General features: G+C 28.0%; 1 protein-coding gene across 1 annotated transcript; it reads right to left on the bottom strand.

Annotated features, from left to right (window-relative positions):
• Positions 1–265: 265 nt before the first annotated feature.
• On the bottom strand, positions 266–1,118 carry LOC108558262 (collagenase-like). The gene is made up of 3 exons (XM_017915115.1): positions 1,045–1,118; positions 843–987; positions 266–791 (listed from the first exon to the last, which is right to left on the bottom strand). The coding sequence occupies exons 1-3, from the start codon at positions 1,094–1,096 to the stop codon at positions 272–274; spliced, it is 717 nt and encodes a 238-aa protein (XP_017770604.1). The 5' UTR covers positions 1,097–1,118; the 3' UTR covers positions 266–271.
• Positions 1,119–14,664: the final 13,546 nt, after the last annotated feature.

The raw sequence follows: 14,664 nt of genomic DNA, 5'->3' as shown, positions 1-14,664 counted from the left end.
AAATAATTACAACAAAAAATATAGTTTTCTTTATTCTTGTGACAAGAAACTTGATCTTACCTAAATTTGTAATTTTTGTCCAGCGATTCTTCAAAATCTTCAAATTTAGTTATTTTGAACTTAATCATCATCTAAGTAAGGATTATGTGTTTTTTTGTTATAATTGGTATAAATTATAGTTTTAGTAATAGGAATTCAATTTCATAACAGCTTTATTAATGATTACATAAGTTATTAGTAATAATATTTTTTCTCTTTCAATATTAAAAATTTATGCGCGATTATACTTGATCCAATCCAAGTACGAGTAAACCCTCAAGTATACATCGGGTTTATCTGAGTCGCATTCATCTGATCTGGAAATTCCCAACAAATATCCTTTGTTATCAACCAAACCGTTACCAAAATCTTCCGTGCAAAGTCCAACTCCTGGAGCAGACACGGTGCAAAGATCATCACCAGTAACATTGTTCTCAGGCAACAAAGATTGACATTCCTCCACACCTATGGTTCTTTGGTACGCGAACTCCAGGTTAGGATTATAGTCCAAATGAGTATAACCGCTCACCATAACATTAATATCATCCTCGGTATCATAAACCGGTAACCTAATAGCATCAAGAGTATGATCAAACTCGTAAGGATAGAACAGCTTCAAAATTGCGATATCGTTGTCGAAGGTTTCAGGATCGAACTTTTCGTGGACGATTACGTGACTGACGTCGCGACTTTCGCCTCCAGTATACCGGTTAATCGTTCCCGCAACGACCGTCAATCCAAAAGTGTGTTCTCTGCAAAAAATCGAGTTGTTTTCAGGTACGCAATCAAAGATTTCTACTCACTTGTAGACGCATCTGGCTGAAGTGAGGATTGTCGTTTCATCAAGAATGGATCCTCCGCAAAGGGTTATACCTTTCTTCACCGCAACAGCATGCGCGAATTGACCAATGGAAGCTTCGTATCCGTTGATGATTCTACCATTATAAGCTGAAGAAATCAACCAAAAAAATCAAACAAATTCATTAAAAAAAATCATTAAATTACCAGAAGATAAATGCAGACAAACTGCGAGGAGTAACGATAACTTTACGAACATTTCGACTGAACGTTTCAGATTGTATCAATCGACTGAATCGAAAAAACATGTTTATATAGATTTTCTGTGCAATCGATTAACGGATAAATTAATAAAGGCATGAACCACTTCAATACATTACGAACGAATCTAAATTTAAATGCAATTTGCAAAGTCACAGATAACTTTTTTTTGTATTTAAAAAAATATATCTGATGTAGACGTAGTAAAATATCAATATCATCCAAGACAATACTAAAATATTATCGAGAACGATAGTAATTGAAATATTAAGAATTTATATTAAAAATATCTGAGTTTTATTATAATTAGAAATAAAAAGTTCATTAAAATAACTAAGATAATATTTTAGTTCTAATTTATATAAAGGAAGTCCCCTTTTTCTTTGATCTAATCATAAAATGCTGTTATTATACGAAATAGAATGATTTTCTGATTAATTCATAATTAGGAAAAAAATACAAAAAATATTCCAGATGAAATCAGAAAACATAATTTTTGTATATAAATAATTGTAATTTAATGCAATTTCTAGAAAAAATTATATTTATTATTAATTTCAGAAAATATTAGATAAAAATTGATTGAAAAATTAAGAATTAACATTAATTTTGTGAATGAAAACGTAATATTTTAATAAATGTATTAAGAAGTACACGAGTTGTAGCAAACATACATAAAGTTACTAATCTTATCTTTTTTTGTATCAATTCAAATGATATCTTTCTATCTGATTAAATCACTGCTAATTGTTTACAGTAATTTTTTAATTGATTATTTCGTATCAGTTTGTAAACTAATGAAAAACATATTATAAAAAAAACAACTATATTTTTTTAATTTATATTATTACAAGTAATTCGTCCTTTTTCTATTCTCAATCTTACATAATAAACAAAAGTTTAGCAAATATTTATTATTTTTTCTATAATAATGAACTTTGTCTATTTTTTTTATTTAAATTTTGGTATAAAATGAACTAAAAGTTGCATTAATTGAGATAAAGAAGAATATGAACATAATTAATAAAAAAATAATATTTTTATTGCATTTCTTATATTGTTTAGTATTTATGAAATTATAAATTAAAAATAAATAACAGTTTTTTTTAACATTTGACAAATTTTGCCAAAAACAAGGAAATAATAATGTAATTTCATAAATATTACTGATTCTTGATTTTTTTTTACATGACTTTTTTCTATTAAGAAATTGAATATTTTATTTGTAATACTTTTTTTTCTACAAATGTTATTAAAAAAAATGTTAAAAAAGTGAGAACTTATGAGTATAAAAAGTATTGAATTATTTATGATTTGCCAACGTTTTCTAATGACTTGTTTCAAAAACATGGACTCATCTAGTTTATTAACAAACAATTATAACATTGGTTAAAGGACACTTTAAATCAATAAATTAATTGTTGAAGGTACATAATTTGATAAGAGATTACATGGACAGAATAGATTTAGGAAATATGAGTAAAAATGTAGATAATTCAATGAATGGAGTTGCAGTGAAGTAAAAGTAGTAAGAAGGACAGGTAAGAAGGTTTTATAGTTGCATTTGTGCTTGCTTTGAAGAAGATTTAAGAATTAAGATAAATTTTAAGATGTATAAAGGCTGATTCATTAAACTAAATTTGAAGAAAATATAAAATTAATCATGTTATATTAACATTTAAAAAAACTCTGAAATATAAAAATATTGTTTTTTTTTAATAATTTGATACCTATATAAAATTTCGATGAAGTAGAAAATATAATACTATTGATTTATTAAAAGAATGAATAAGTTTTTTTGGAAATAATCATCGTATGTTAAAGTTATTACAAACTGTGAAATGTAAGAAAATTGATTTAAAAATTAAAAAAATTAATAATATATACATGTAACTTGATTTTTATATAAAACTTTGAAAGAAAAATCTAGAAACTATAAGATTTATGTAAATAATGAAGTTTTTTGAATTTTTTTAATTACATACAAAATTATTAATCTTTGTATGTTCAATTATGAAATTTGATATTATCTTGTTATAAAATTAATTAAGTTGCTAGTTTTATTACCATTATTATCCTTAATTAAGAAATATTATAAAATGTTAAGTTTACGACAGAAAGACCTATGGTCAATAGCCTTTTGAAGCAGTTACCTTTTTTTATATTTATTGTATTGAGTTTTTATTTTGCAATTGTTAATTTTATTAATTGAAAAATTAAGTAATTTATTCTGAATAAATTTCAAGAATGCAATAGTTTAAGAGATGAATAGTTTATCTAGAGATATGCTAGAGACTTGGGCTCATCTAGTTTATAGTCATAAACATAAGTTTACACTTTTTTCTAAAGAAATTTGAATGAAGAAAAACTTTTGAAAAATTACATAATTTATTTAAAGATTACTTGAACAGATTGAGAAGTGTGAGAACATATAGATTCAAGAAATATGAGTATGAAAAAATAATTGTAGATAATCTAATGTATGAATTATGATCATCTACAGATTTGCTAACGTATTATAATGACTTGTTTCAAAGATATTAACTCATCTAGTTTATGGTTAAATAACACATTTATTAACATATTTTAACAACTTTATTATTTTTCAATCAAGAAATTATTTGTTCTCATAATTATATTATTTTTTTAAATTTTTTTGAACAGAATGAGATTTGTGAGAATATGAATATGGAAAAATAGATATTCTTTATTATCAATAAATAATTACATAATTTGTTTAAAGATTAAATAAACATAGCAAGATGTGTGAGAACTTATTGATTTAGGAAATATGAGTAATTGTAGATAATCTAACGACTTGTTTAAAATATATAGACTAATGTAGTTTATAGTCAAATTAATATATAAAGTGAGTCGACTTATTTATATTTTATATTGAGAAAAATTTAAATTAAGAAATTCTTTGTTATCATAGAAAAATACACAATTTTTTTGTAGTTTACATAAATAGAATAAGATGTTTAGGAACGTATTAATTTAAAAACTGAATGATTTATGAACAACTACAGATTTTCTAATGACTTGTTTCAAAGACATGGATTAATTTAGTTTATGCTCAAACGATTCTAACATAGGTTTACACAATTATTGACATATTTACATCAAGAAATTCTAAAGTAATATTTTGTTATCATTGAAGAATTACATAATTTCTTCAGAGATTTCATGAACAGAATGATGATGAAACAATAAGTGTACATAATTTAGGAGTTTGAGTGAAGTAGAAGTAAGTTTATGGACAAACGATCATTTCCAGGACAATTTAAATTGAGAAATTCTAAAGTAATAAATTTGTTATAATTGAAGAATTTCATAATTTGTTCACAGATTTCATGAAAAGAATGATGATGTAACGATAATTTAATGAATGAAGTTTGCTGTGAAGTAGAAGTAGTAAAAGAAGGACAAGTTGAAGAACGGTTTTATCGTTGTATTCAAGCATTCGTGCTTCCTTTGAGGAAGTCTTGTCCAACGATTCCCGCGAATCCTCTTTGTTTATATTATGATTTGTCGTGCCTGCATATACATACGCTACGCTAGTGTACGTATTTGTATATGCAGTAGTATATATGCCAATTAGACAACTACTGACACACACAAACACGCATCCTTACGCACCTCGGCCACGTCCTCACGTAGCCACCACGATGTGAACTCCAGAGACTCACATTGTGGATGGAATACGAATACATCCGTGTGTGTGTCGCCTCCCCGCGTACCCATATCCATATCCATCCATAACCCATCCATCCTTTCAACAACGAAGCACGCACATGCAGAATTCAAGCTGCAAATTGGCACATTAGCGCTGCATAAATTCGCGGAACTCGAACTGCGACGCACTTCTTCTACTTCTACTTCTTCGTCCGTCCAGTCTGTAACGCTGCACAGGAATCGACAATTGTGATGTGCGAAGCACATTGCATAACGCATTATGTAACCTATCCGACTGACCGGCACCATCTCTTGATTCCTCGTTCTTTCCAGTCTGTTCTATTCCAGGTTTACTTTTCCTGGACTCCTACTTTTTCCGAAGAAATGCGAAGAACTGTTATGCGATTGTCATTCAGAGGTTGCGCGTCTAGTGGGATTCGGTATCAGTAATCCAATGGTATCGTCTATCCTAATGAAGTCACAGAAGTAAGGAAATCGTTTAAGTTCAAGTGAAGCCTTGAATACGTTTAAACGTTGCCTTGCTGCAACTGTTTGAAAAAATAAATAAATAATAAAAATAGATAAAAATGAAGCAAAACATTCATTGCTTTTATCGTCTTACGTAACCTTGCGCCAATCAATAATTACGTAATTGATCGATCTGTGTAATTCCACATATATATCTCTTTTTTTTCTTCTTCTAATTGGTGCATTGTTGCATAACATCATTTATCATTTGATTAATCCAGTTTTATTATTATATATTAATTTAATTCATATCTCAATAAGTAATTAACATTAAACAAACTTACTTAGAATATTTCATTTCTTTGTTAATATCAAAATACTTAGATAATTTGTTTGTGTTGTATTAAATTGTCTGAAATTAAATATACTTAATAATTAAAAAATCTAATAATTTTGCCCTATTTGATTAAAAATTGTAAAAAATGCATTTTCATTAAGTTGATCAAATTGGACAGCTTATAACTAATGAATTAGTAATACCACAAATCTATAAGTAATCTTATTAGAAAAGCCCTAATTTTATCTTTAATTATCATTTTCTATGATCAAATTAACGTACATGGTTGTTGAGTAATTGAATAAATGCTGAAGACATGATTTTTTTTTTAAATTGCCATATTTCCATAACTAATTAAGATTACTCAAAATAAGTTATAAGATATTATAAGCAATGAAAATGCGCTTCTTAAAAATAATTTAAAGTTTATAAGTTTTTGAAAAAAAAAAGATAAAATTAACAAAGTTTTCTAGCTCAAATTAGATAACAAAAAACAAGGCATAACTTGATCACTAATTAAGATTTCTTTCAAGAAGTTATAAAAAATAATGCATAATGAAAAAGCGCTTCTTACAAAATACTAACAAATTTATAAGTTTATACGTTTTGCAAAAAAAATAATTAGACAAATTGAGTGAAATTTTCTAGCTTAAATTAATAACAAAACAAGCCTTGATCACTAATTAAGATTTCTTAAAGGAAGTTATATCAAATAATGCGTAATAAAAAAGCGCCTCTTATGAAATAATAAAATATTTTAAAAGTTTATAAGTTTTGCAAAAAAATGAGAAATAAAAGTGGACAAATTTACTAAAATTTTCTAGCCCAAATTTGATAACAAAAAAAAAGACATAACTTGTCCACAATTAAGATTATATAAAATAAGTCAAACCAAATAATGCATAATCAAAAAGCGCTTCTTATAAAATACTAACAAATTTAAAAATTTCTTAGTTTTGCAAAAAAAATGAGAAAATTAATTGAACAAATTGACTATTTTTTTTTAGCTCAAATTTGATAACCAAAAAGTAGGCATAATTCGATCATTAATTAAGATTGCTTAAAAGAAGTTATATCATATAATGCGCAATAAAAAACCGCTTCTTATAAAATACAAATACTAACAAATTTAAAAGTTTACAAGTTTTGCAAAATAAAATGTGAAAATTTATTGGACAAATTGACAAATTTTTTTTAGCTCACAAAAAATTAGCCACAACTTGATGACTAATTAAGATTGCTTACATGAAGTTGTATCAAATAATGCGCAATAAAAAAGCGCTTCTCATAAAATACTAACAAATTTAAAAGTTTCTTAGTTTTGCAAAAAAATGAGAAAATTAATTGAACAAATTGACTGTTTTTTTTAGCTCACAAAAAAATTAGCCACAACTCGACGACTAATTATGATTGCTTAAAAGAAGTTATATCAAATAAAGCGCAATAAAAAATCGCTTCTTATAAAATACTAAAAAACTTAAAAGTTTATAAGTTTAAAAATTATAAGTGTAAAAAATAAAATAAAAAAATAATTGGACAAATTTATTGATTTTTTCTTGCTCAACTTTGATAACATAAAAATGGACATAACTCGATTATCAATAATCATTACAAAATAATTATTATATCAAAACATGCATATTAGAATACTTCTTCTGATGGAATCATACAAAATTTTAAAAAACAAAAATAAATTGGACAAATCGACTGAAATTTGATTGCTTGATTTTATTAGCAAAAAATTATCATAAATTGATTATATCAAAAATTGCGTGAAAGAAGACTGCTTTTAATGGAATTATAAAATATATAGAAAATTACACTTCACTTTTGTTTGTTATGTATTTTTTTTTGCATGTAATCGTAGAATGGTTCACGAAAGTTAAAGCTTTCTTTCGGAGTGTCGTAAGTGCGTACAAATAAATATATATAAGAAATTCATGGCGCGATTCGCTGCATTCGCGAGGAATAAATTATTGGAGGCGAGGCCAGGCCAAATCCTCCTGAATTATGAACACGCACCGCACCGACCGACCGACGTTTCGCACGGAAATTACCATAAATTATGGATGTAATGGAAATTTCGGGCTGACCATGACCTGCTCAATGCTATTAATAGAGCAGCAAAATGGATGTACGCACACCACATTCAGCAGGTGGCAACAACGGTAACAGCTTAAAAAAAAGACGAAGTAGACGACGATCAAACATTTGAAAAGTAGAGGAGGAAAGATTAGGAAACGCCGCCAATTATAGTTTTGAGAATTTTTGCGTTAAAGATGTTTGGAAGGAGGAAACAGAAGGCGCTTCGAAAATTATACCTATGAAATATGACGGAAGGTACGAACCATCCGTTCCATCATTTTTTTTTTGTTGGGACAAAGAGGAAGGAAAATTAATGTAGAAGAGACTGCTGGAAGCCGGTCCTTCGTAATTACCGAAACGAATGCGTGTTTGCTCATAGTTTCTTTCATAATGAAATTTAATGGAAATCAATCAAAATAATTAACAAATAGTACAATTTTATCATTTTCTAAGAAATGTAATAAACTTTAACTATAATTTTATTATAAAATATAATGATATAACATATTGTAAAAATGAACAGTTTAGAAAAAAAACAGAAGCTTTCCATGAAGAATAGAAAAGAAGGCATTCCCAAACGGTAAAAATTGAGTATTGTCCAGTGAGCATTAAAAGCTTTTAGAAATACAAAAAAATAATGTAGGTATATCAAAGGATTTCAACGTGTAAGGGTTTCCAATCTACTGATTCAATTGTAAGAAAGTCAAAGAAAAAAAATGTTTGAAAAGGGAATCACCACAGTTGATATAATTACGTAATAGATTTGTGAATCATATCTAAGTAGTAATTAAGGATTATACAGGTTTTATTACGTAATTTAAGTTAAGATTAGTAAAATTTGGAAATAAAATTCTGCTCTAAATTAGTTTAGAGATAATGAATAAAATAACTTAAAAATTTCAATTTGATTAATATAAGTTGGACAAATCTAACTAATCGACAAATTGTGTTTAGAAATATTATTCTAAACTATTCTTAGATGTAATATATTTATATACAGTTCGTTTATTCAAATTTATTGTAATTATGTAACAACGTTTCCCAATAAATTAGTCTCATTTGCTTATTAGTTAACGTAAATACGGCGATAAACCATTTTTTTTTGTTTGTTCTCTATTAACTTTTAACTTCTTTTTCCGTGCGTTTTCATCGTAAACATGTCAAATGCGTTTGCCTGATTGAGATTTTCCACTCTCAACAAACATTCATGACTTTACTAAAAAAAAAAACAACAACACTTTACCCTGGAAGAACCCATAACTTAATACTTAATTGGTACTTAAATGTGTATAAGTTATAGTAATAAAACGTTAAATATGTAGAGAGAAAAAAAAACTTAGTATTAAATGATTTTCTAAGTTCTTAATCAAGAATTTATTAATTAAAATACGGTAATAAACATGTCTTTTCGCATTAAATTGAGTGAGTAATTTTCTCAAATTTTATCTATTAATATTTTGCATTTTCAGAGAAACAAATTTGAAATTTTCATGAAATTAAATAAATAGAATAAAATTAACGCTAGAACAAAAGTATTGTGTCCACATTTTGCCGATTTTCTCAGAAACTATAACATATTGAATGGATTCATCCATTTTTGCAGAAAAATGAAAAATTATCGCTCGAGAAAAAGTAGTGGTTTCACAATTTAGTGATTTTCTTTGAAACTGTAAGAGATTGAATGGAGAATTCTAGCAAAGATTTATATGAAAGCTGGATGTTTGAGGAATTTAGCGAATATTCATATATTGCTGTGCTTTTGTCCATTTGGTTGCAATACGTAATTCAAAATTGAATAAAATGAAAAATTAACGCTCTTAAAAGCAGAGTGTTCACAATTTAGTGATTTTCTCAGAAACTATAAGATATTGAATGGATTCCAAAGATGTATATGAAAGCTGGATTTTTGGGGAATTTAGCGAATATTCATACATTACTGTGCTTTTGTCCATTTGACTGTAATTTAAAATTGTATAAAATGAAAAATTAACGCTCTTAATAGCACTTCACAATTTAGTGATTTTCTCAGAAACTATAAGAGATTGAATGGATTCCAAAGTTGTATATGAAAGCCGGATGTTTGGCGAATTTAGCAAATATTCATACATTGCTGTGATTTTGTACATTTGGCTGTAATTCGTAATTTAAAATTGAATAAAATGAAAAATTAACTCTCCTATCAATTTAGTGATTTTCTCAGAAACTATAAGAGATTGAATGGATTCCAAAGATGCATATGAAAGCTGAATGTTTGGGGAATGTAGCGATTTTTATTGTTATATTGGTAAGTGGAAATGTTTGTGGAAATATGTATGAATAAGAAAAGGTTGAAAGAAAAATTCTCAGTAGGAAATGATGAGGAGAGCACGAATGATGGATAAGAAGAAAATAATGCAAGGTTGAAGCAAAAGGATTAAAGCGCACGGCATTGTGCTAAGCTCAATTAGCACTTAATTAAGAGACGCGTAAGCTCGGAAACAACGAGCACAAACACCATTTTTTTCTCTCGCTCCTCTGGAGGTCTCCGAAGAGATGGGAATTTTTGGAATGCCACCGCCGTCGAGGCATTCCCATTAGAACGATAGAGGATATTATTCAAAACTGGTCATATTTTATCTTAGTCATTATGTATTATACATATATACAGAGTTAGAGTCAGAAACACGTATGTAATCCCATAATGCAGAGTATATGAACGGACACAATCGAAACGAACGTACCATAGGTCAATAAACTAACATTAAGCCATCATACGAAATGGGGAGGGGGGCGTACCAGACTCGAAAAACCTAATACTTCCATCTCCTTTTATCTTTATATTATTCTATTTATGTTTTTCCTTCTTCATCCTCGATGTTGTTTCTGATTCCTTAATGGTTTCGCTTCAATTTTTCAAAAGGAGTTTATACGTGAGGACGTCCGTCCTTGCGTCTGGGGCGTTGCGTAACGATGAAGGCCGATCGGGGGACTACTAACAACAAACCACCCGGTAATGGTTATACCGTTAGGTCATCATCTGGTCCGAGGAGTCTTCCGCATCTTGTTGATATACACAGAGTGCACTTCTTCACCCCCAGCAGTTGCGGGTACCGTTGGCTTCCGGGAACAGATTGCCTTAGTGGGGAGGTTCCAAGCCCTCTCTCATTGTTTTCCTTTCTTGCATAATCGATGAAAACAAACAAAACCAAAAAAAACAAAAAAACATAATGTGCAGAACTCTCCTCGTCGCTGTTCGAAGGCATTCTTCTGTACCATTCTTCCACCTTTCTTCATTCTTCATTGTTGCGCGCCCGACCTCGTTCCTTCTTTACGGACACAAATATTTACAATTACAATCGCCGAACTGACCATCGTAAATCGACTTTACTGTTACCATATTTTTGCGCATTTCCTTCTTCCAAAACTCATTCTTCATGCACTCTGACGAAGTACATATCGAAATCACGACAACCATAATCCTGACAGTCTGAAAATCCCGACACTGAAAATCCCAACAGTATCTCTTATTATATGATATAGACGTAAAACAAATGAACATTTCCATTAAACTATAGAGCATATCGTGTATGTATCTATACATAAATCCCGACAATCGCATTCCTGACATTCGAAATTCCGACAAGCATAATCCTGAGAGCAGTATCAAAATCTCAAACATTTTAGCGGATTTTGGCATTCCTCATTCAACTTGGTCAATGTACCATAATAATTTGTATAATTTGATTGAATTCTAGAAATAAAAACACATCGAGCGTAGAATTGTTGAAATGATCTATATAATATGTCATTGAAAACAAATCCTCCTTACAGTTTCTCTCTTCAATCATTAAATATCCAGGCGCACAAATTGTATTCATTTATTTGCAAATCTTGATAAGTCTAATCGTTTAATTAACTAGATAATTTTAATTTAGTGTAGGTATAAAACATAGGTTTGACTCTAAACAATAGAAAATCGATGTTCTTTTTTATTGGCGTTGTCAGTAGAAATGCTCATTTTTAAATTAATTTGTTTTACATATATATCATATAATAAAAAATTTTGTACCAATTTTCAGTGTCGGGATTTTAACACTGTCGGTATTTCGGTTGTCGGGATTTTCATTCGAACAGACTCTGTCGTAAGACAATCATCCAAAAACATAACGCAATTGTAGCTGTCAAATAAAATGGTTAATATCGATGATCTTTTTGTATTCACGTACTAATTAATAATACTCATTTTTAATTTCTTTTTTTCTACGTATATATCATATAAAACTGTCCGGATTTTAGCACTATCGGGATTTAGATATTGTCGAGATTTTCATTCGAACCGACTCTGACGTAAGACAATCATCAAAAAAACATAAAGCAATTGTAGCTGTCAATTAAAATGGTTAATATCGATGATCTTTTTGTATTCACGTACTAAGTAATAACGCTCATTTTTAATTTCTTTTGTTCTACGTCTATATCATATAAAACTGTCCGGATTTTAGCACTATCGGAATTTAGATACTGTCGAGATTTTAATACTGTCGGGATTATAGTTGTCGGGATTTTGATACTGTCGAGATTTTGATCCGAACCAACTCTGACATAAGACATACATTCGAACGCATAACGCAATTGCAGCTGTTAATATCAGGCGTTGTTCCACAAGGCACGCTTCTAGGTCTTATTCAATAAATTAAAAACTGAAACACGCAGCGAATTTTGTTTAATTTGTTATACTTTGATGCAATACAAGGTCACATAGAAAGTAAAGATCAAGGGAGAGATAAAAATCACGTTTACTGCATAATTAGATCATTGGTTAAATCAATAATTAACATTGATAATTGCATTTTTTTTTATTGAGTTATTTTTCCTGTAATGATTGAAATTCGAACGTGTGCAGCACCGAATGTGCACTATTTATAATATGTATGACTTTATAATTAGTTTGTGTGAAAGTTACAATTGTTGCTGTTAAATGTTGCGAATTAAACAACTTTTACTTTGATGTTTATTAAACACTTTTGTTCTTATGCACAGAAGAAAGGGAAAACGAGTAGTTGAGGTACGTGCTTTTTGAACGGAGCAGCGAAAAGAGTGCAGAAATGTTTATGAATGTTTCATGAGAAAGAAGTAAGAACAACAACAAGAAAAAAGTAGAAGAAAAATAACTGTAGGTTGAGTAGAAATGAAAAGAAAAAACGTGTAGGTGTAAATGTTGTTAATATTATAAGAATATTGAAATTTTTGTAGTAATTTTACTTAATTATGACATTTTTAAATAAACTTTTTATTGTTTTAGTAATTGATGTAATATTTAGTCTTGTTTATGTTATGTAAATTGTACTAATTCTATTAAATTGTTCAAAATTTATATAATAGCAAGAATGCAATTAATTATTACAAATTAATTTGTTATTTAAAGTATCGTTAATACAATAATTAAACTAGAAAAACACGAAAAAAATAAATGATTTATTTGTAATGTTTTGAATGAATGGTAATTAAATAATTATGATGCAAAAAAAAGGAAGAAACAGAAAGATGAAAACAATTCTCTCTAAGATCAAACCGAATGCTTATTAATTGAAGGAACGTATGGATGTTTAGTGTGTTATTAATCATGTGGAGCGGACGTCGATGATATACGAGCTCCTACCTATACCATTAACGAGAGAAGTAACATAATTCAATGCGAATGTGGCGAACCTGACAAAAACTTCGAAAAAAAAACGTTAGATCGAAATTGGCCTAATGAAATGAAACAAGAAAAAAAAAACTAATAATTATTATATAGAATGAAATATATTATATGTATAAAAAAAATTGAAACAGCTTTGAACATAATTAATTCGCTTTATAGCCAATTAATTTCGGTCTGCTTTATCTGTAATGGCTGTTAAGTAAAGATTAAAGAACTGAATTAGCTAAAGGAAATAACAAAAAAAAACTTGATTCTCGACGTATAATTTTCGGTGCTCTTAGATAATATAATTATTTTTGAAGATATTTGAAGCTATAGTTTTTTTTCCAAATTTTATCGCTATTTCTGAAAAATTTTATCTTATAATTTAAAAACTGTTAAATTTCGCATATTTTTTTTATATAATAATGATAAAACTATGCAAATTAGTAAATAAGATATGATGATTTTTTATAGAAAAATACGTCTTTACCTTTTATTTAATTACTCAATAACTGTGTACGCTAATTCAAAAACTAAATATGCAATTTAAAGCTAAATCTATAGCTTTTCCAAAAACTATAGCCCCAACTTTGTGGTAGTTATATTTATTAAGCAATAAGTTATCACATTTGTGTTATAGTTTTCCTGTTGTTTTTTTTTTTAATTTTTTTGCTATTTCTGAAAAATTATCATACATTTTTTAAATTTGATCTAATTACTTAAAATCTATTAAATATATTATGTTTACAGAGACTTAAATTAAGCATTTTTTGATATAATAATGGTAAAGCTAGGATAATTAATAAATAAGATATTACGATTTTTGATACAAAAAACACGTCTTCACTTTTTATTTAATTACTCAATAACTATGTATATTAATTAAATAATTAAATATGAAAATTAAAGCTAAATCTATTGCTTTTCCAAAAACCATAGCCGCAGCATTGTGATAATTATATTAATTAAGCAATAGGTTTTCACATTTGAGCTATAATTTTTCCTATGTTATTTTTTTTTAATTTTCCGCTTTTTCTGAAAAATGTTTCTAATAACGCAAAAGCTGTTAAATATATTATGGTTACATCCAAAAAGACTTAAATTACGCATTTTTGTTATAATAATGGTAAAGCTTTGTTAATTAATAAATAAGATATGTCGATTTTTGTTACAAAAAACACATCTCTACCTTTTATTTAATTACTCAAGAACTATATACACTAATTAAATAACTAAATATGCGTATTAAAACTAAATATATAGCCTTTCCAAAACACCTACTCCCAGTTTTGTGGTAGTTATAGTTATTAAGCAATAAGTTTTCACATTTGATCTA

This window comes from Nicrophorus vespilloides, unplaced genomic scaffold (genome assembly GCF_001412225.1).
Source record: "Nicrophorus vespilloides isolate i.1.1-1 unplaced genomic scaffold, Nicve_v1.0, whole genome shotgun sequence".
Taxonomy (NCBI): Eukaryota; Metazoa; Arthropoda; class Insecta; order Coleoptera; family Silphidae; genus Nicrophorus; species Nicrophorus vespilloides.
This window is presented reverse-complemented; position numbering and strand designations above follow the sequence as displayed.

Bases quoted from the DNA above. Each gene is read 5' to 3' on its own strand.
- LOC108558262 (XM_017915115.1), bottom strand. From the start codon at position 1,096: ATGTTCGTAAAGTTATCGTTACTCCTCGCAGTTTGTCTGCATTTATCT. The intron at 988-1,044 runs GTAATTTAATGA...TGATTTCTTCAG, and splicing joins TTGTCTGCATTTATCTTCTG to CTTATAATGGTAGAATCATC. The intron at 792-842 runs GTGAGTAGAAAT...GATTTTTTGCAG, and splicing joins TCAGCCAGATGCGTCTACAA to AGAACACACTTTTGGATTGA.